Genomic DNA, 21,659 nt, shown 5'->3' with positions numbered 1-21,659 from the left:
TTGTATGGTAGGTCGGGTTGGTTATTTGGGTATGGTAGTCTTTTTGGTGAACTGATGTGGGAAGCAGATTGGAGTGATGCTTGTTTGTTGTAGTCGTGATCAATGATGTTGGGTATGTTGTTGGATGGAAAATAACCAAGATTTAGCTGTGCAACACTGTGTGATGGTGTGATTGCTGAAGGACGATCGAATGATGGATTGGCGTAACACTTGATGTTGTGATGGTTGGAGTTGATGGTTGGTGACAGTGACTGGTGTGTGGATTGGTACAATCCTAGATTTTAACTTACTTGGTGTCCAAGCAAGATGATTGTGCTTTCCTTCAAGAAGATCTGCCCCTTCCAGGACCTCACAACCTATCCTTGGTAAGAGAAGGAAAGGGGGAGGCAAAAAGAAGCCAGTCTGGTGGTGGCTCAGACTTTCCTCTGTTAGTCAGGCTGCATTGCCTGCAAGAGCTCATGATTGAGGGTCGGCACTTCCTCGAGGCGATGACCAGCAGTGCATCTGCGAGTTTACGAAAGTAGAACCTACCTCTAGAGGAAGAACTTCTACCTGCACCCGTGATACCTGCCCCTGTGGCAACCTAAGTCAGCTCGGTCACATTGAGGTGAGCCGGCTCTCTCTTGATCCTTCCGTTCGATACACGGCCGTTGTCAACAGAGAGGAAGAATGAACACCTCTAGCCGCATCTTCTCTTGCACATATCTCTACAGCTGACCTCCCGCTTTCCCGTAATCGACCAAAGCCACCACCAGGCGGTCAGATATGAGAACAAGTTCCACTTGTTGTTGCTACTATGGACGGCTAGTATTGATTGAGCCTACCTTCCTCAAACTCGCCCGCAACTGCCGACGACATAACACTTCAAATCTCAGACTGTAATCCCATCTTCAACACCACCATTCAATCACTATCCCCATCACAGAACCTGCTGCCCTCCGCAGGCTCCCACCAATGTAGCCCACCACTGCAGCCCACCAGGCCCCTTATAGCCTCCTTCCAACCAACCACATAACCAAGGTCCCTTGGTGTAAGGGGTAGCATACCCCCGAGTCCCCGTGTGAAACGACTCGTACTTCTGAGATTCGAATCTTGTTGGGGGCACACAGTTGCTTTTCTATCATCGCTTGCTAATGTACCCTACAGTAGTCTCCAGAGGAAGGGCCGCTTTTCGTATCGGTACATTTGTGGTCCAAACGGCTACACGTCTATCATTGCTACCCAGAGTTTCCACTCACGAGATGCAAGATGGCAGTATACTTACTCACTGTCGAATTCCCTCCTCGATGGGTACCTTGATGTATTAATCGATGGATCAAAGTTCTCTGTGGGAGACTGGAAGGTGGTAGAAAGGCGAAAGCTTGATGAGGGGAGGTCCTAGTTCGATTCTTGGAGGGACCCTTCTTTTTTTTTTCCCAATTTTATTTTTATTTTGAGGAGGGCCATGATGGCTTGATGTTGGCGAGCAGACATGGACATGTTGTTCGGTGCTATCATTACCTACCTATCTGGTCCAGTATTCTTTGCAAACAGATGCTAGAGGTGCAGTGACTTCACATACGGTTGTCGTGGCAACAAAGCAGGAGTCAAAAGTGGACAAAGTCCAATGTTTTGATCACCATTCCATTCCTGGAAAAAGGGCATCACTCGCTGTTCCAGAAAACAAAAGACAAAAAGGGTTCATGCAGGAGAAATTTCCCCTGGCAGCGCCAAGACGGTTCGTCCCCAGGATCATGGGTAGTCGACGTGGTGGATCCCTCTAAGAGACCTAGTGACCAATCAGAAAACGGACCGGGAATCAGCGTGTAAGGTGGCCTCAACTCGGGTCCGTTAGCGTTTCGTTTTGTTAACAGTTTAAAGATGCTAACTGATCCGGAGGCTTAATTGATTGATTGATTGATTGATTGATGGTGATGAAGTAGCGAAAGCGTCAACGAGGACTTAAAGTGCTTGTTCGTTTGTTAGATTGCTGCCCTTCGTTTCTGGAATTTGGAGTCTTTGTGAAGATCACCTTTCCCGTCCCGCCCAAGGTACAAGGCTACAGCTGAATGATCGGAGAGTTGACATTCCACTAACAGCCTGGAGCTGGAGCTTTGAGTACCGTTGTCAATTCCACAGCTTCCACCGTCCGTTCCCGCTGGTGACGCGCAAGCTCCGTCCCTCTACGGGAACCAACAACACCCAGCAACTAAGCAAGGGAGACGAACCCCTCCACCAACGAAACCACGTGGAACCTTCCATTGGAACATTCCTCCGTCCCTCGGCTACTTAGGGGTAGAACTACTTGCTCATTACACTGTGTCCATATCCAGAGAGTTCAGTTGGGTCATTGCCGTCGCTGATTCTACCGAAGCCCGTCCGCCCCTGGAGGCAACCTTCAACAAACCCGCCGACGATCCAAGATGGCCGGGAAATGGAGATTCACCAAGCTCGACGCTTTTACAAAAACAGTCGAAGATGCCAGGATCAGGACAACATCCGGAGGCATCGTCACCATTGTCTCGCTGCTTGTCGTCTTGTTCCTCTCGTGGGGAGAATGGAGAGACTACAGGAAGGTGGTGATACACCCCGAGTTGGTGGTTGACAAGGGACGAGGTGCGCATACTTACCCCAACAACAGCAACCCATAGACAGTAGAACTGGATAGACAAGACAAGACAGATAGGAAGAACAAAAGCTGACCATGACGGAATGCAACAGGCGAACGAATGGAAATCCATCTCAACATCACCTTCCCCAAAGTACCCTGCGAACTCTTGACCCTCGACGTTATGGACGTATCCGGCGAGCAACAACACGGCGTCCAGCACGGCGTCAAGAAGATCAGACTTAGGCCCCAAAGCGAAGGAGGAGGCGAGATTGACGCCAAGGTTCTTTCTCTGTACGTTTTCCCTTACCCGTCTCCCCCTTCCATTACCTATTACCAATAGCACCACCACTAACACATCTTACACCCAACAGCCACGCCGCCGACGAATCCGCCACCCACCTCGACCCCTCCTACTGCGGTCCCTGCTACGGCGCCCCGGCCCCTTACAACGCCAAAAAGCCCGGCTGCTGCTCCACCTGCGAAGAAGTGCGCGAAGCCTACGCCCAGGCCTCGTGGGCCTTTGGCGATGGCGCCACCATGGAGCAATGCCAGCGGGAGCACTACACGGAGCGGCTGGCCGAGCAGCGCCACGAAGGCTGCCGCATCGAAGGCGGCCTGCGCGTCAACAAGGTGATTGGCAACTTCCACATTGCCCCCGGCCGGTCCTTCTCCAACGGCAACATGCACGTCCACGACCTGGCGCAGTGGTGGAGCACGCCCGTCCCCGGCGGCCATTCGTTCAGCCACATCATTCACTCGTTGCGATTCGGTCCCCAGCTGCCTGACGACTTGGTTCGCAAGTTGGGTGGTAATGGGAAGAACACGCTGTGGACGAACCACCATTTGAATCCCCTGGACAACACCAAGCAGGAGACGAACGATCCGAACTACAATTTCATGTACTTTGTCAAGATCGTGCCGACCTCTTACCTGCCCCTCGGCTGGGAGAAGCAGGCGGCGCAGAACAAGGCGGCCTGGGAGCAGGACCACAGTGTTGGACTGGGCGCGTATGGGTACGGATCAGATGGAAGCATGGAGACGCATCAGTATAGCGTTACCAGCCATAAGCGCAGCTTGACAGGGGGTGACGATTCCAAGGAGGGTCATGGTGAGAGATTACACAGTAGGGGAGGTATTCCGGGCGTGTTTTTCTCCTACGTAGGTCCCCTATCCCTTTTTGGGTGTTGTTGTTGTTGGATGGTGTTGGTGATGACAAGTGCTAACAAAGTGGGCGACAGGACATCTCCCCTATGAAGGTGGTCAACCGTGAAGAGCGCGCCAAGTCCTTCCTTGGCTTCTTGGCTGGTCTTTGCGCGGTCGTGGGTGGTACCTTGACCGTTGCGGCGGCGGTAGACAGAGGCTTGTTTGAGGGCACGGTGAGGTTGAAGAAGTTGAGGAGCAAGGATAACTAAACACATGGATATCTGCTGGTCAAGGGAGGTGAAAAAGCAGAGGCAGGTAGGTATAGATTGATGGGTTGGTTGTGTCTAAAGACGGGAGGGATTTGCAAATATTTCCTTTTTTTTTTGAGATTTATTACAGTTTTATCTGAATCTACCTAGGTACGTACAGCAGAATTGTTCACGGTGCTAATATGTCTCTGCATGATGAGCGTCGCTGGTTTTGATGCGATGTGAATGATACCCTCCCTATATCTGGACGAGTATACCCAAAGTAAAGGTCTGGCAGTTTCAAAACAAACATGAACCCCTTGAAACCACCATCCAAACCACCCTAACCCCAGCTCAAACGAACGAACCCGACTACCTGGGACCCGGGACGGCCGGACGGTGTAAGCTACACTACCTCTACAGGTACTCAAAGCACGCCGATGTGGATTCCCAGTCGGATCCGGGTGGGGCACGGATCGGAGGGATCGGTACGCAGCATGTGCCTGGCAGCTAAGGTAGGTAAGGTAAGGAACAAGGTATCTAAAAAGGGCCGGAGAGTTCGGTCCGAAACAGGAGCCGAGAGAGTCTGGATACGGACTCTCAAATCTCAATCTCGATCACGACCCGATAGTCTGGGTCGTGGTTTTGTACACTGTTTTCTAGGTATGTATCTGTTTTCGTGAACAGCAGCTCGATGAGTGTGTGCAGAGGGGACTGGAGTGCCCGTAGGTGTTGCGGCTGAAAACTCCAAAACTCCACAGGCGAGACTGTCTGAACAGGGCTGTGCAAGCTGGGGACTGCTGAATGGGTAAGCTCAGCAGGAAACTAACCAAATTCGCCACGATTAGATCGTATCGATCGTGTTGGTTGAATCGGTTTGGGTTGGCTACACTTTTGTACCCTTTTCTTTTTTTTAAGTCGTTCGATCTCCACTACTACGAGTTTCGTATGCTTTACTTTGGTACATGTTTTGATTCTGGCAGAAGTAGCAGGCATGGAGGAAGGTATGTTTTCGGCAGGCAGCGAGCGTGTTTGTCTTGTGTGTCTTGACTTGGATTGATGTCTCTGGATTAAAGTTACCTCAGACATCGTCAGACCTCGCCATGCTTCGTGCTTGTGATGGTGAACCGTGGCAAATCACGATGAGGGTTCTGGTTTGGTTTGGCAGTTGTCACTTTGCGGTTTTGCGGCCAAGTTGGTGACTTTGCCTTCTACCAATATGGTTGCATTGTATTGAGTTGTTCACGGAATTTGTGTTGCAGGTTGCTCGGTTAGATCTCAGTTTGGATGTCTGATGACTTCCATCGTGGGCAATTGGATGATGGAAGGCGCAAAGCGTTTTTGCATTGTGTACTGTGCCTGTGTGTGTTCCTATCAATTGAAGAGGCGATGTTGAATATCAGACAAGTTCGAGATACAGCAACTGCTAGAAGCTGCCTGATGGACCTTTAAAAGATACCTATACGTAGCAAATTACAGACTTGGACTCTCCCACATGTTGTTTTTCTCTTCTTTTTTTCCCCCCCTCTTCTTTGGTTGTTAGGGTTGCTGGATCTACCTGGCAAAGACTCAAAGACTTTTAGACTTGAGACTTGGAGGATCTCGGTCTAGATTTCGATTTTCGAGCTGGAGATCTGGAAAGGATCGGGGAATCGGGTCGTTGCGACGGTGATGGCGATCTGGACGCAACCAGTCCCGTTTCCCCCCCCCCCCCCCCCCCAGCCTTTGTTGGTGTCTTCGTAGTGTACTTCGTATTGATCCGGATGCCCGGCCGCAGGGTTCAACGCATATCAGAAAGTGTGTACCACAGTGGTGATATGCTAGAATCGTGGAACCTAATGAACGCTACAACAATAAAACCTCAAGGAAATGCCGTATATAGGTTAACTTTGAGGATGATTTCTCGGTGGTACCGGTGAGAGCAAGGAGAGAAAAAGAAAACAAGAAGATCGAAAGAAGACGAACGGATCTCCCAAAAGGGGTTAGCGGCCATGGAATAAAGATCCGAACTTCCCTAGGTTCTGTTTAGTGTCCAGTTCATCTCGTTTCAGCACTCGCATCGCAAAATGACAGCGCTGCACGCATGGCATGCAGCGACCTAGGTAATGATGCAGGTCCCGCTGGAGACTACACTATGTCTACATTGCGCTTTCGTGAATGCTGCATTCAACGGAAATCGTGGAGAACCCCTGCCATGTTGAACTGTTGTTGTCCGTTTTCGTCGTCGCTGTTTTTTGCTTCTGTTCTTTCTTTCCTTTTTTTTTTCCTTTTTCCCTTGACGGTACTGCTGAGTTTGATCTCTGATGGCGACGTGGCGGCAAAACCCGTGTTTGCTCTCGGTGCAGTGGCTAAGTAAGTGGTAAGGTAAGTACAAAGCGGCAGCGGCAGCGGCTATGCTTGTGTTAAGTTGACCACGACAGCGTCAGCGGCATTCTTGAGGAACGTTGGACAAGAACGAAGAGGTCATCAAAAGTGCTGATGAAGCCAAGAAGATATCATGGACGATAGAAAAAAAAAAAGACCCGCTATGGGTGGGTGTTCATCTCTCTCTACCAAAAGAGGTGCTTCATCTCCCTGCCGTGGCCTACCGCGTCCCTACTTATAAACCTCATCATAGGGCTCATTAACCAAGATCCCAGTGCCTCCAACCATCTCCCACGTGTAACTTGACCGGACGGGAAGGGGTCCCTCATTTCCAGTCTTCCATCAGTGCACGACATCGACACGAGATTGGGTTGGCGGGTTCTTATCATCCCTGTGCCATGTGCCACGAGGCAATGATGGAGGCCAGGCAGCAAACAGATTTGCATGTGTTGTGTACCTCGATTTTTTTTTTTTTATTTTTTTTTTTTAATTCCTTTTTGCCGTAGTCGTTTCGTTTCTTTTCTCGTCAAGTGTTGGTGAGAGATTGGTGGATAGATGGATCGAATTGGGAATCCGATCGCGTATCATCCCGAGCGGGGCCGTCGGGCGGTCGGCCGTGACTTGACTGATCAGTTTTGAGAGAAAACGAGATTTGGCCGAGCAAAAGGGAAAAAAGGGACAAAGGCTTGACTCTGGGCGACAGATTAATGAGCGCCCATAACCGGAAGGCTTTCTCTAACTCTCTCTCTCCTCTCTCGCGGTCTACCTCTGGTTGCGACCGTGACAACAAAAAAGAAAAGCCATGTGAAGCATCATCGACTTTGTTTCAACAAATCCCGAGTGAGACCGACACTTCAAAAATGCTTCATGCAGGAGAGATGGGCACCTGACAGCCAAACAATTTCCGGCCCCAAAGACGTGCATTTTTCCGACCATAGGGGTTCTATTGTCTTATAAGCCGCAAGCAATGCCCCTGGTCGAGACGTCAAATGGGGAGACCAGGGGGCCGTTTAGGAGAAATGGACCACATCTAGAGTTGCTTGGCGCCATGCAAGAGGTTTGAGGATTTTGGAGTCATGTTGCACTGCTTTGAAGCAAGACGGATCCCAACGGATATGCTGGACATTCGAATGCGATGAGTAGGTGGTGTACACGATACTATTTCTGTATCTATGTGCCACATTACATACCTACCGTGATGAGGGAGGGGGGCGCCGTTGTGCCGTTGTGCCGTTGTCGGTGTGGTCGGTGTGGTCGGTGTGGTCGGTATAGTACCTCTATGGGAACACTGTATAGAGCCCCTACCTCTACCTATTGCGAGATGCATTTGAGGGGTCAAGAGATAGGCTGCCATGTATCAGAAAAGAGACCTGGAGAAAAGGGGGACCGGTGATGCCATTGCAGATCTTGGAGAGATGGGGCTTAATCCGGTGGATGTTGCGTGGTTTCGAGATACAGATGTTCGACCGTTTCTGGAGATCAAGTCCTGGAGAGTGGAGGATATCGATCGACGACGACGACTCGCTGGAGTTGAGGACCAAGGAAAATCATGCATGGAAAATCACTGCAGTCAAGTTCAAGTTGTTGGTAGGTACCTACTTACCTCCTCTGGTTGTAATTTTCATGTAAGAGTGTGCGGAATGTACTCATTACCTACCTTATGCAAGTAGTACCTTACTAGCGAACAACAACAGTACAAAGAGCGACAACAGTAAGAGGGTGTCTTGCATCGTTCGCTCTTTCTTTCATGAGTGTGTCTTGCATCGTCTTCCACAATCGCGAATGCTTTCAGGAACGTGAGGGAACGCCCATCCACACAGCTATTCCTGTTCCACTCTAGCGCCCTTCATTTTTGGAACACAATTACAGACATGTTACCGTGAACAGCCTAGCCGCAATATTCGCCCGCCCACCCGGCCCACTTAATATCCCCAGATGAACCCACTCGATGCCCGAACGCTAGCGTGCTAACCAAAGGGTGTGCATCAGACGCGCTGAGACGAGGTTACAGTGGTGTCAGTTAGTGAGTGAAGATGCCCCCGTCATTGGTCCCGTAGTGCTGGCCCGCTCGTGGCCTAACAGACCGTTTTTCTCAGGGACCCGCCAGACCCGTTCGTCCATGGATGCCTCTTCTCTGCTCACAGAGATGAACTTCCCTTGAACCTTGAGAGACTTGGGATGACAACTGCAGAGAACAAGCAAATGGGCTTCGAGATTCCCCAATTCAACTTTCTGCTCGCTCGCCCATGCATGTCCACTTTCCTACTTCCATCCATTGTCACTTTTTTCGACTCCATCAATGTCTTCTTGACTTTGTTGTTCCCTCTCCTCGGGCAAAACAACCGGTGTCCCCCTGTTTGATTCCTACCTTGCCTACCTACACTACCTTTTTTTTCCCTTCTCCTCCACGAGTCGGTACCTTGGTGTCCCTGTCGTTGTCTTGCTTTTTTTTCTTTCATCCCTAGAGGTACCCGACCCTCACTACCACCACCATCACTTGCAAACCCTCGAGGTCCCCTCCTCCTCCTCCTCCTCTATACACACGTCTCCCCCCATTCTTCCTAGTACCTAACCTAGGAGAATACCAAGGACGACATCCATTCGCTTCCAGTCGAGAGCCGAACGAGAGACGAGCGAGTCAATCCGAGAGCCGAGTCGCAATTCCTCAACCACCCTCACTACCCTCGGCCATCATATCCTCGACAGAAACCCCCCGTCCGAATTAAATTATAGTCACTCGTTGTCGATCGCTGCGACTCCCCGTCCACCAGATTCCAGTCCACCACACCCCCCCCCATGGGCCACTGCTAGGACTGATTCGCTGTCGTCCCGTCATCGTCGGCCTACCTCACTAAGCACGACAGCTACCCCGTGTCAGGTCGACCGTTCGAATGCGCCCTTCTCCAGCATCGGAAAACCTGCTTTGACGCACACCACCCGACACTCGCTTGCCACCCCCCTCCATTCTCGAACGAGTCCATTCGACGAAAGGGGAGAATAGGGATCCTCGAGTCCCTGCATCTGCACTACTATCCGGGATACCCACCGATTCTGCCTGTCCTCGAACTCGACGACGGCAACAACGCTCGTTGAACCACACGGCCTAACCACAGACCAACACCACGCTCGCTACCTGCCCGTCGTTCAAACTCGACCTCCTCATACTTGATGCACCGTCTTTAGTTCGAAACCTACACTTTCGACTCTCGCTGTGACGTTGCGGCCTCTTGGCCGACTCGCCAGAATCCGACCTTCATACTCGGATCCATACCCGCCGACTTAGGAAACTTCTCTCGGCTTTCTCGACTCCTTACGGAACAAACATCCAATGGGTTCCGACACGGCCGACACAGAATCCATCATGTCGTCCACACCACGCCGTCCAGCGCAGCTCGACATACGGTCCAAGTCAGCAATGTCCGTCTCAAGGCCACTGCGATCCCCTCGACTTCATGTCGCCGGCGAGGCGCCCCCAGAGCTCTCCCCTCTGGATGCTTTTGCCATGCAAAGCCGGCTGCTTGCCAAACAACTTGAAGAGAGCGCAAGGCAGGGCCGGCGCTTGAGCCGTTTGCCGCCTCTGACTACCGATAGCCCGTTAATTGTACAAGGCCGTTCCGAATACTTTCGCTCCCTATCCCAAGACTCTGGAAGCGATGAGGCTTACACACCGCAGCACAACGTCGGCCTGGGCCTGAGGCACGAGGTGGACGAGGACGTGAACAACCGACCCAAGTCGATGCACCCGCGCATGAGCCGCATCCCACCCACCCCCATCGAGTCGTCCGTTCCGATGCCCGCTCGACCGAACCTCGATGCCGAAAGCGTAGAAGGAGAGATCTCTTTCGGAATCGGAGCCCGTAGGGAGGAATCGCCCCAGCCCCTCGACCGCAGCCCCGATATTGAGCGACGATCGGCTTCGGCCATGGGAACCCGAGAGAGCATGGCGCGCTCACCACCCCCGGCACCGACTTTGACTCGGGCTATGACTTCGCCGGAGCAGGTACAGGGTGGCCTGCTGCCACCTCGCCCTTTGTTTCCCAAGCGATCTTCGAGCATGATGTCTTCGCCCCTGGAACCGACTGACGAGGATGGGCTTGGTTCGTTGGGAACATCGTTTCACTCTCAGGTCTCTCAGGGTTCCCGCAAGATGTCCACCAGCAGCAGCATCCTGTCTCCTATGGGCCGCAGTCAACGGTCGCCCTCAATCGCATCGGACATGTCCGGACTGCAAAAACCATCCATGAACTTTTCCATGCCCATGAGTAGGGCAGAAACCCCCTCCTTCGAGTTCCCAGCTCGCCAGCCGTCTTCTGACAGCCATGCGTCGTTTGTCTTGGTTGATAATGAGGCGCATACCCCGGTCAGCATGAACGGCGATGGTTTCCCTGACCCCGACGGTAACCACTCCTTCCACAATGTGCAGTTCACATTGCCACGAGGAAAGTCGGTTCGGCGGGCGGAAGACGAGAGGCCCGAGTTTGGTACGCCCCTTAGGCAGGTCACTACCAACGAGCAACCTCCGTTGCCTAGCTCAAATGAGCTTCTCCCCCGTGCTCACGTATCCGGACAGCTTCCTCCATCGCCATCGAGCTCAGTAGGACCTCGCCTATCCGAGGACCGCCTCAGGCAGATACCATCCGAGCAAAGCAAGGTAAGCCTCGAGGTCCCAAGGTCAGCTTCAACACGGCAACCGTCGCCAGAAGCCATTGGTCGCCTTTCAACAGACAGTGCCCTCGAGCGCGCCCGTCCGTCTACGTCTCCAACTCCCGACAGCAATCAAAACAAGACGGCCACCCCCACGGCCACCTCAACGTCGACGGCAGCACCCTCCATCGCCGCTACGCACGACACAGCAGCTACCCTCACAGCTACACGCTCTCTAGGCCAAGCCACCGGCCATCAGACCATGGCCGAAATGACCGCCGAAGAGCACGTCTCCAAAGCCGTGGCCCTGCACGAAAAGGGTGCACTGCAAGAATCTACGTGGCATCTCCGTCACGCAGCAAAACAAGGCCATCCTACGGGTATGCTGCTTTACGCCCTCGCCTGCCGACACGGATGGGGTATGAGACCAAACCAGCGCGAGGGAGTAGAATGGCTCAGAAAGGCCGCGGCAAGTGTCAATTTGGAATTACAGCAAGATGACGACAAGACAAAGGAAGGAAAATCGGTGGATAAGGTGGAGCACAAGGCGAGAAAGGCGCAGTTTGCGTTGGCGCTTTACGAGTTGGGTGTGTCTCATATGAATGGGTGGGGAATTGAGCAGGACAAGGTTTTGGCGTTGAGGTGTTTTGAAATTGCCGGGTGTAAGTCTTCTGTCTCTTCTTCTGTGAGGGTTTGCAAGAGAGGATTAGATTTGCTGACAAGGAAACGATATAGCTTGGGGCGACGTGGACGCTCTAGCGGAAGCTGGGTTCTGCTATGCCCAGGGTATCGGGTGCAAGAAGAACTTGAAGAAGAGTGCCAAGTATTACCGAGAGGCGGAGGCCAAGGGAATGAGTATGGTTGGAAACAGCTGGTAAGTTTTTATTCTTGTGTTTCTCACTGTGTTCGGGTTGGGAATATGGGATGGGAGGCTGACAACAAGGAACAGGATTCACAAACCAAAATACGCCGATGATCCGAAAGACGGGAAAGACTCGAAACACTCACGCAACAAGTCCAAGTCTAGGAAAACACTGTTTGGGTGGAACCATTCTTGAGTGATCTAACAGCGCGACGGTTTCCAGTTATCTTCGTCTATACCCGGCACTTTATTCTTGGTTAGGTTCTCTTCGCCATCTGGCCCGGCAGGGCATTCATTTGTCGACTTCCAACACTCAATCTTGGAATCTTTCCTCAACTGACGATAACGACAATGCATCTCAATCCCATCTAACACAAAAGCAAGCACCAAATACCCATTCCAAATACCCACAACCCGTTTATACATACATCCCCCCCTCCTCTATACAGCATACAAAAATTCCCATCCGGTTGGGCCATCGTTTTGAGAGTCTTCGGAAAAGGAGTTACAAGGCGCTGGGTGCATGGCTACAGGGCGTTGTTATTGTTCCTGCTGTTTAGTGCTTCCGCCGTGATTTTGTACGGCGGACAGCTCGATTTCTCTGTGCATTTACATTTACAAATTCTTTCCAAAAACTCTGTACGTTATGAGCAACATTCGCTTTTTTCCCTGCTTGTCCTTTCCTCCTATTGAGTGTTTTTTTCCTTTCCCCTCTGTTTTTCCATTCGTGTTTTTATACCTTCGCTTTTTCCTTTCTTCCCTTTTTTTTTTTTTTTTTTTTTTTTTTTTCTTCTTCTCTCCGTTTTCCCTTCTTCTTCTATGTTCATTCTTCTTTCTTTGTATCAATTTGGTGGTGGGGAGGGTTTGAAAAGAAAAAAGTTGCATTTCTCTTCCTTTTCATCCAAGCCAAGCGAGGAGCGGAAGATCGCAGGCAGGCAGGCGGGCAGGCATAGCAAAGGCGCAAGGAGAGAGGGGAGTCAGTCAGTGGAAGGACTGGACGAGGCAGAACAAAAAAAAAAAAAAAAAGAAGGGCTTTTGCATATATTTCATCCCGCCATTTAGACAAAGACGTCATTACACAAATGTGACGCTGTATTCACTTTTCACAAAAACAAACTCAACTCGCTTCTGTTGCCCGTGAAGGGACCAGAGGGAGAAAGGAGTAAAGTATTTGGCGCAAAAAGCTCGCCCGGATTTTTTGAGAAAGCAATTTCTTTTTTTTTTCTTGTTATTTTGGGGGAAGAAGCAAAGTGACTGTGATTTATCACAATTGATACCTAGCCTGGTCGCCGAGAGTAGGAGGGGTGAAAAGTAGGAGGAGAGGAAGAGGAAGAGGAGAAAGTACAAACACATCAGACAGTCAGACAGACAGCGAGACATATACCAAGTGGAAGTTGAGGAGGGGGTGAAGCTGAGAGAGAGGAGGGAAGAGAAAAGAGGAGAATGGAAACATTTTGAAAGAAGAAGAACAAAAAAGTAAATATTTCGCATCTACACTGAAGTTGCAAGTGACTGGAAATTGCCTCCCTTTGTTCCCATGTGTACCTAACTTTGTCTATGCGAATCATCCATATCGGTGACCTATGCAGTCGAGGAAAGTAGTCCAGTTGGTGTACAAAACACATATGGGAGGGAAACATAAGTACATATTTTGACCTCTAGGTAGGTAGATACCGAGGTTCGTAGCTGACGCCAGCAGTTTCAATTACTATCAACACGGTCACATTGATAAGTATCACAGGTAGATCTATGACCTGACGAGAAATGTTCAAATGAGGGCCAATCAATGACTCTCTAACTAGCTGCTCATACTTGTGACGAGATCTTTTTAGACTGTTCAACTTCCAACCAATTCCTTGTGTAGGTAGCGGGTTTTTTTTTTTTTTTTTTTTTTTTTTTTTTTTTTTTTTTTTTTTTTTTTTTTTTTTTTCGCCCTTCTTCTTCGGATGGTTGATATACATCTATAATCGAAGAAGACTTTCATACAGCAAACACCATTTCCAATCCATAACGAGCGAAGAGGTGCCTTCTCTCTAGAACGTCTTACCGAGGACGTGAACAGGGACCGAGATAGTGTGAGCTACTCTAAGCGGCATGGTCCTGCTCTGTTCCTCTTCGTTTATTTGCCTAGGTACATGAAGCTAGTCATCCTCGCTAACGCTAAAACGAAGTGCAACTTGATACCTGATCCAGGACGTCATCACCGCGCCGAAAGAGAGGAAAATATGTTCTAGTTGTCATTATCTCTTACCCCATCTTAGGGGTCTCGACTTGCTTATCTAGCTGTCATGCACAGAAGCGTCGTTCCAAAGCTTGTAGTACAGGTCATGTATCAAGCTTCAGATCGCTTATCTCAGTTGTTCTGATCATCCATCCAGCCTCGGCTGCCCTCTATGTATCAACCTCCATCTTGTCGCCGCTCGCCGGCGTCTCCTCCGCCAGCTCCACCACACTAATATAATTCCCCATCTCCTCCTTCTTGATGACCTTCTCATTGAGCACCGCCGTCGTGCCCCTCTTGAACTTGTAACTCTTGAGCTTCTGGGTCCTCTCGTTCGGCTTGACGAAGCCTCTGTGCAGCGTCGTCTTCTCGGGCGTGATCACCGCCAAATCGACATTACTTCCCGAGCCCAAATCGTTCCAGATACCCGCCTCGATCGCTTGGCTGCACAACTTCATGGCCTCCTCCTTGTTCAGCTGGGGCTTCCACTGCGTCTCGAAGACGGACATGGCCGCCAGCGAACCAGAGCCCATGGTCACGTAGGGGAGCTTGTCGGTGGAACCGTGCGCGTGCACGGTGAAAAGGTGGGTGCCGGTCGGGTCGACGCCGGCGACGACGAGGTACGCACCAATGTGGCCTTGGTACCGGAAGAGGTGCTGCTTGAGCATGGTCATGCACGTCACGACGCGCGGCTTACGGCCGGTGGACAAAGAGTGCAGCTCCAGCTGGGAGGAGATCAGGGCCGTGGTGAATTCCGTGTCGGCGGCGGTACCGGCACCAGCGCACCAGATGTTGGGGGCGATGAAGTGCAGCTTTTCGCAGTTCTTGTCGGCGACGATGGGACCGGACGTGGCACGGGTATCGGCTGCGATCTGGAAGGGGGAGCAAGTGGTTAGTGAGTTGTTGCTCGGGTACATGGGAACATGGAGTGTGGTGACAGCTAGGGAGCTGTGGCATGCAGGGTGTAATGCATGATGGAAGAGGGACAGAACGACGCTGTACTCACAACTACACCACCGTCGTAAATGCAGCCCACAATGGTTGTTCCTGTGCTGGTGGCCTTGGGCAGCGGGACGCCGCGGGCGTGTAGCGCCGCATTGCGGTTGTAGTTGGAGAAGTCGAAGCCGGGCATGGTTTCGGCTTGGGTATTAGTTGATGGCTATGTATGTATGGGATCGTGAGGGTGTCGTGAATGAAATCGGCGACCTGCTGCTGGTTGTGGGCGTGGCAGGAAGAGGCGGCGGAGCTGTTTGCCGCAAGGTCGTCGTGGGTTTGGTTGTGTAGGTAGGTTGATGGATGACGGCAAGTGAATGGGGGGGCAAGTTGGTGATGTTGCTGTTGATGTTCAGTTGTACAGTTGATAGGTAGAGGTAGCTGATGACGAGGCTAGAAGCTGCCTTCCTCTCCAGGCGGGCGGTTGTTGCTGGCTGCCCGCCTCCAGGTCCTCCCCCGCTGAAAGCTGCCCACTCTTGTCCACTGAGAGCTTGCTGCCCTGCCGGCCGAGCAAGCGGAGAGCACCCACTTGCGCACTACCTATGGTAGTACCGCGTAGACAGGGCTACCAGGGTTAGTGGTGACCATAAAACCCAGGGTTATCTGTGGTAATGGCCCAAAGCTCCTCCACACGTGATGAGGTTTAACCCGATCAGGCTAGACTCACATACTCTCACGCTGTCATTGCAGGGGTTGGGTGATAGCTTGGCTCACCCGGACACCGGCACACGGCAGGCAAAGATGTCCGCCGCGGCCGTTCTCAGAAAAATCATGGGTCGCGTCTTCTTCTTGGTTCCCGTCTGACGTCCGTCCAATGCGTCAGTCTCCAATTTGAAAGTCAAAGTTCGGCTCAAGCAGAGCACTCACCACTCACTGCAGTGCATCGAGACGGACTTCCTTGGAGGACACCACAACCACCACATCGCCATACTCTATTCCTGTTGTGGAGGGATTTTCTGTCGCCATTTATTTTCCTTTTTTTTTTTTTTTATCGTCGTCAACCGCATCCCATACCTATACCGGGATTATCAAAGTCAACAGACAATCGACGACCATCCAGCCGACTCTCCATTTTTAATCCAAACAAGCCACCAAATCCACTTTCACGCACCGGCATCCACTTCCACCAACACTCGAGGTACCTTGTAGTGCTACGAGTATAGAATATACCGACCTTCGAACGACGATACTAGCTACCGTGTCGCCGTCTTTCGTCGGCCAAGTCACTTCGACCGACGCGCTTCTTTCCCCGCCGCGCATTCGTCACTACGACTTCATCTCCACTCTCACCACTAAGATTCTCGATCGGCAAGGGCCTCTCGCATCCACGTCCCCATTCCTTATACACACAAGGCCCTTGGCCCAATGCCATCCGACTTTCGGTGATATAAATCCAGACATTTTCCTCTACACCGAGACCACAACAATTGCAATCAGTGGTAGAGGTGCCTCTAGCTACCATGGCGTTCGCCTTCGGAAACCAGTCCGGCGCGGCTGGCGGCGTTACAGAGGGTCCTGCTCTCGAGGTCATCCAGACAGAGGCATGTATTGTTGCGCGCGACACCTCCCTCCCCTAGTGTCATGCTAACTCAGTGTCCTACCAGGGCCTCGGCTTCCTTGCTCTCAAAGGCGAGGCCAAAGTCCAGCTGACTTCGAAATGGAATCCTCCTCCCGCGCCGACGGCATCCCTCCTCAGCATCGCCCAGCACAAGGGCCTTGTAGCCGCAGCAGGCCCCGACGCCTTCATAATCTCCACTACCGAATCCGTACGAAAGGCCTTCGAGGCCGAACAGCCCGCCGAGGGCGACATCCGACCCTTCACGCCCCAAGCCACCATTCCTATGCCCCTTCGCGTCTCGCAGCTTGCCTTTACTGCCGACGAGAAATACCTTATTTTGTCCGCCGAGGAGGGTGGTGGCCTGGCAGTCTACGATGTCGATGCCCTTAGCAACGGCACCACCCAGTCCGCTTTTGAGATCAGCACCAACGGCGAAGCGCTTCGTTCCCTGATACCCAACCCGGCACCCGAGTTCGCCCACTTTTGCGCAGTTATCACCACCAATGGCAATCTATACATGGCCAACCTGAACGAACGTCAACTTGTCTCGGGAGCCAACGGGCCAACGTTACGGTCCCAGGTTAGCTGTGCGTCATGGAGTACTCGAGGAAAGCAGCTGGTGGCAGGCATGGCGGACGGTTCCATCATTCAGATGACCCCAGACGGTGCCGAAAAGGCGCATATTCCAAAGCCCCCCGGCGTGGGAGACTACCACGTGTCTTCGCTGGCATGGCTCGAGAACCATGTGTTTTTGGCAATTTACAATCCCGCAAGCGGCCAAGACCCGTCTGTTTACTACGTTATCACACGCCAGCAGCAGCCAAACGGGCAAGCCACCTTTACCTACAACAAGATGACAGACCCCGTCGAGCCATTTGGGGCGGAAAAGGCTCCCCATCATTCAGTATTGCGGTTGAAGGACTTCCCTCCGAGTCTCACCGATCTTCTTCTGGTGTCTTCTACTGCGACCGAGAGCATCGGACTTCTTACCCGCTCAAAGACCCCTTTGGCAGCCGACAAACCGGTCGTCAATGCCTTTACCACAACGGAATTCGCCGATGACACCAAGCGTGCGCTTCTCCCTATGAGTGAGGATATGACGGAAACCTTCCCTGTTGGTACTGCCCTTGACCTGTCCGCTAAGGACAAGGTATATAAGCCCATCCCCACGGATGAGATCAACGAGTCCCCAGGTCCTCTGCCCGGCCTCTGGGTACTGAATAACGACGGCGTCCTCTCGGCTTGGTGGATCGTTTACAACGACTCGATTCGTAACGGGACCACGTACCCTGGTCTTGCTGTCATGGATAGCAACAAACCTGCGCAGCAAGCACAACCTCAACCTGCGTTTGGCGCTTCCACTACGACTGCGCCTGCGTTTGGCTCTTCCACTACGGCTGCACCAGCATTTGGCTCTTCGGCGTTCGGTGCTGCTCCATCTCTGGGGGCCAAGACGTCCCCTTGGGGAGGTGGCGGTGCGGCAGCCCCGGCATTCGGCTCCAGCAGCTTTGGAAGTGCTCCGGCTGCTGCTGCTCCGGCTTTCGGCGCCCCAAGCGCGCTTGGAGGCCCAGCGGCGGCTCCTGCTTTTGGCCAGTCATCCATGATCGGAATGGGGGTCAAGGCCTCTCCATGGGCCTCTGGTGGTACCGGCACTGGATCTGCGGGAACTTCAGGTAAGGTCTTTGGCGGTGGTGCTGCCTCGTCATCCGGTGGGTTTGCCAGCTTTGCGAGTACGCCTACTCCCTTTACTAGTTTTGCAGGGAAGTCGGAAGGCAGCGCATTCGGTTCTCTCGCCGGTAACAACTCCGGCGGAAGTATTTTTGGGTCAAAGCCCGCTGAATCGAAGAGCATTGAAGTTTCGATGGATTCTGACACAGCGTTCCCTCCTCCTGCTGCGAAACCCACGGGAGGTTCCGCTTTTGGATCATCACCCTTTGTGCTTGGAACTACTTTCAAGGCTGACCTCAAGACCGCCAATGATAACGAGGAGCCTTCAGAGAAGAAGGGTGCATCTATGTTTGGGAGTGGATTCGGTCTGTCACTGAGCGAGCCTGCTGCCGCGGAAACCAAGGACGAGGCCATGGAGAGTGCGGCTCCCACGCCTGTTACCGAGAAGCCCAAGTCGATCTTCAACGTAGAGTCGACGACACCCGCCGGTACCCCTGCCTCCAACAACATCTTTGGTGCTCCCAAGTCCCCTGGCAGTGGTCTTTCCAATGTGTTCGGCGCGCCCAAGACCGAAGAGTCCAAGCCGAAGCCGCTCACCGATCTGTTTGGAAAGCCCAAGACCGAGGAAGTTGCGGCCAAGCCTAATCCGTTTGCCGCTCCTCTCAAGTCTGAGACGAAGCCTAACCCGTTCGCGGTGCCCCTTAAGTCGGAGACGCAGCCCAAATCGTTTGCGGATGCTCTTAAGTTGGCGACGTCCCCCAAGGTCAAGGAGGAAGATACAGAAAATAAGGAGAACCTAGCCAATATTTCGGAGGTACCCGAGACTACTAGTAAGACGGACTTCCTTCCCAGTGAATCGTCAGCATCTTCAATAGCTGACCCACTAGAAACAGGATCCAAAGCTGAAAGCGATGAAGCTCCTCTGCCACCAGATTTCTTATCGAGCAAGGCCAAGCCTGCCAGTAAGAAGGCGGAGGCTGCTCCACTGCCTCCCGATACCCCAAGTAAGGCCCAGGATCTTCCCAAGTTGCCTCCTGTCCCTTGGAGCCCGAGCAAGGAGGAGGAAGGTGAGGCTGAGGAGGAGGAGGAAGAGGAGGAGGAAGAGGAGCACGATGAGAACGAGGAGGGTTATGAGGACGAGGAAGAGGAAGAGGAGGAGGAGCGTGGTAGTGAAGAAGACGAGGAGCGGAGCGACGAAGAAGAGGATGAAAACAGTGATGAGGATGAGGATCGCTCGGAGGTGGGTAGTGAGGGTAGCGGTGTCGATGTCTCTAAGGAACTCGACCAGACGACTATGTCCGTCCACTTCGAAAACGGAAGCCCACGTTACCAATCCCGAAACATTTTCGGCAAGAGCAACAACAACATGGGAGCGAGCACATTCTCTAACATTTCCCGCTCCGAGGCGGAGCCACAGAGTCGTTCCCTCTTTGGCGAGGCGAACAAGAATGCGCCCCCCTTGTTCTCCAAGCCTTCAGGGCCTTTCGACTCTCCCAGTCCCGTTCGCAGCACACAAACCGCCCAGCCCAGCTTGTTCAGGCCACAAGAGGGACCCCGGACTGCCAGCACCCCCGTCTTCAACAAGAATCAGCTCTTGGGCGCCAGCACCACCCCCAAGGGCCCTCCACCAGTCGACCCCAACGTGGCTGCCCAGCGCAAGTTCGCCGCCAAGAAGGAGGCCGAAGCCCAAGCGCTTGTCGACCCCGAAGACGAAGGCATCCAGCAACTACTTGCCGCAGAAGTTGAGCCTACCCTAACCATGAACGAGTTCCTTGTCGTCGACTCCAAGCTCGAGACGTACCATGCCCCCTCTTCCAAACCCTCCTCCGAGGTCCCCGCAGCCGTCGAGACTTTGTGGCGGGACATCAACCGCATGGCCGACCGCCTCGGTCTCAACTCGCGCTCTTTGGCATCATTTATCCTTGGCCATACAAAGTTCGCCAAGGCCGGTGGGCGCACAAAAGAAGACCTCGAAAACCCCGAGGACTGGGTCCTCGTCGAAGCTTCAGAGCTGACCAAGCTCATCGACGGCCAGTTGGCTCGGGAGTTGGAAGAAGGCCGCATCAAGGATATAGCCGAGACACAAGCGACGCTCGACAAGGTATCTCGCGAACTAAGAACGATGCGCGCTAAAGAGGAAGACATGCGCAAGCTCTTCGCTGCCCAAACAGACCCGGAACAGATCGCCACCATCAAGGCGCAGCCGCTCAGCAGGGAGCAGAGCGTGCAACAGATAGAGCTTCGCCGGTCGTATGCCCAGTTTACAAAGCAACTCGCAGAAGCCGAGGAGGCCTTGGTCCTTCTAAGGACCAAAATCGCCGCTAGGGCCACAGAAAAGGGCGCTGTCTCTCTCGCTGGCGCCGCAAAGGTACCCACCGTCGAAGCCGTCATGAAAACCATTCAAAAAATGACGACCATGGCTGAGAAGAGGAGCGGCGACGTCGATCTCTTGGAGATGCAGATCCAGCGCCTTAAACTCTCCCAATCCCAATCGCGAGAGGGGGGGTCAGCAGCAGAGAGCAGAGAAGGCACTCCTACACCTAATCCACTCAAGGCCAGCACGGCCAGCTTGAGAAGCTCAACGACGTTTACTCCCCGAGACTCAGTCAGGATCGAGCTCTCACAATCACATTCACCTGGCGCTTTCTCGGCGTCGGTCAGGAGCAACACTACCGCCACGACGCCTAGCCCAAGTCCAAGGAAGAAGATATCGATGTTTACGGAAGAGGAAAGGCAGGAGATTAGGGCGCGGGAGGCGAGGAGGAAGGGCAAATTGGCGCTGTTGAGGAAGGCGTTGGAGAAGCAAGGGCCGAGGGTGGAGAGGCTGAGTGATGATTGACTGACTGACTGACTTTGTTGGATTATCCCGCCTTCTGTGTTCTTTGTCTGTCCATGTCAGTTCAAGTTGTCAGTGTCGGTTGGTGATGGTAGAGGGGTGGATGAATGACTGACTGGGGAGTATAAGGAGTTTGAACATGAGGCTGTATTGATTAGTGATAGGGTTAGTATATTGAGATCTGATGGAGAGGAAAAGAATGGCAAGAGAAATGAAGAAGTAAAATTTTACCAGAAAATGGCCCTGAAACACGCGTGATGTATTCGGCGAGAATTCTGTACATGAAACTGATGGGAGTTTCGATGGTGACTGTCACTGTTAAGGTACTGATGGCTTATGCAGGTACTCTACGTACTTGGGTGCGTAACAATAGACTGAAATTAGGGTACCAAGTCTAAGTGGTTTTATGAATCTATGAGGTGTGTGCGAAGTTATCTAACATTGCAGTCAATACCTGTCAAGACCATCATCACTTGAAGACAGTGAATCGATAAGACATCGCGAACTGACTTGAAATCTATAACTATCAACT

At 52.5% G+C, this 21,659-nt stretch overlaps 4 protein-coding genes across 5 annotated transcripts; 3 read left to right on the top strand and 1 right to left on the bottom strand.

The window, feature by feature from the left end:
* The first annotated feature begins 1,890 nt into the window (after positions 1-1,890).
* NCU08607 (endoplasmic reticulum-Golgi intermediate compartment protein 3) lies at positions 1,891-4,202 on the top strand. The gene is made up of 4 exons (XM_959722.3): positions 1,891-2,595; positions 2,701-2,881; positions 2,962-3,748; positions 3,829-4,202. Exons 1-4 carry the CDS (start codon positions 2,403-2,405, stop codon positions 4,000-4,002), a joined length of 1,335 nt encoding a protein of 444 aa, XP_964815.1. The 5' UTR covers positions 1,891-2,402; the 3' UTR covers positions 4,003-4,202.
* A 4,294-nt stretch (positions 4,203-8,496) lies between these two features.
* Positions 8,497-12,637, top strand: NCU08606. Of its 2 annotated transcripts, XM_011394909.1 has the most exons (4): positions 8,497-8,812; positions 8,935-11,651; positions 11,725-11,863; positions 11,939-12,637. In XM_011394909.1, exons 2-4 carry the CDS (start codon positions 9,674-9,676, stop codon positions 12,045-12,047), a joined length of 2,226 nt encoding a protein of 741 aa, XP_011393211.1. In that variant the 5' UTR covers positions 8,497-8,812; positions 8,935-9,673; the 3' UTR covers positions 12,048-12,637. The 2 variants fall into 2 exon arrangements, with proteins under 2 accessions (XP_011393211.1, XP_011393212.1); XM_011394910.1 differs by having other exon boundaries at positions 8,497-11,651.
* A 1,145-nt stretch (positions 12,638-13,782) lies between these two features.
* Positions 13,783-15,498, bottom strand: pcb-2 (proteosome catalytic beta-2). Its single transcript, XM_958944.3, has 2 exons — positions 15,079-15,498; positions 13,783-14,944 (listed from the first exon to the last, which is right to left on the bottom strand). Exons 1-2 carry the CDS (start codon positions 15,202-15,204, stop codon positions 14,243-14,245), a joined length of 828 nt encoding a protein of 275 aa, XP_964037.1. The 5' UTR covers positions 15,205-15,498; the 3' UTR covers positions 13,783-14,242.
* Positions 15,499-15,882: 384 nt separating this feature from the next.
* Positions 15,883-21,363, top strand: NCU08604 (hypothetical protein). Its single transcript, XM_958943.2, has 3 exons — positions 15,883-16,606; positions 16,670-19,121; positions 19,185-21,363. Exons 1-3 carry the CDS (start codon positions 16,526-16,528, stop codon positions 21,128-21,130), a joined length of 4,479 nt encoding a protein of 1,492 aa, XP_964036.2. The 5' UTR covers positions 15,883-16,525; the 3' UTR covers positions 21,131-21,363.
* Positions 21,364-21,659: the final 296 nt, after the last annotated feature.

Source organism: Neurospora crassa, linkage group I (genome assembly GCF_000182925.2).
Source record: "Neurospora crassa OR74A linkage group I, whole genome shotgun sequence".
NCBI classification, from domain to species: Eukaryota; Fungi; Ascomycota; class Sordariomycetes; order Sordariales; family Sordariaceae; genus Neurospora; species Neurospora crassa.
Note: the sequence above shows the minus strand (reverse complement) of the source record. Positions and strands in the feature narration are given on the sequence as shown.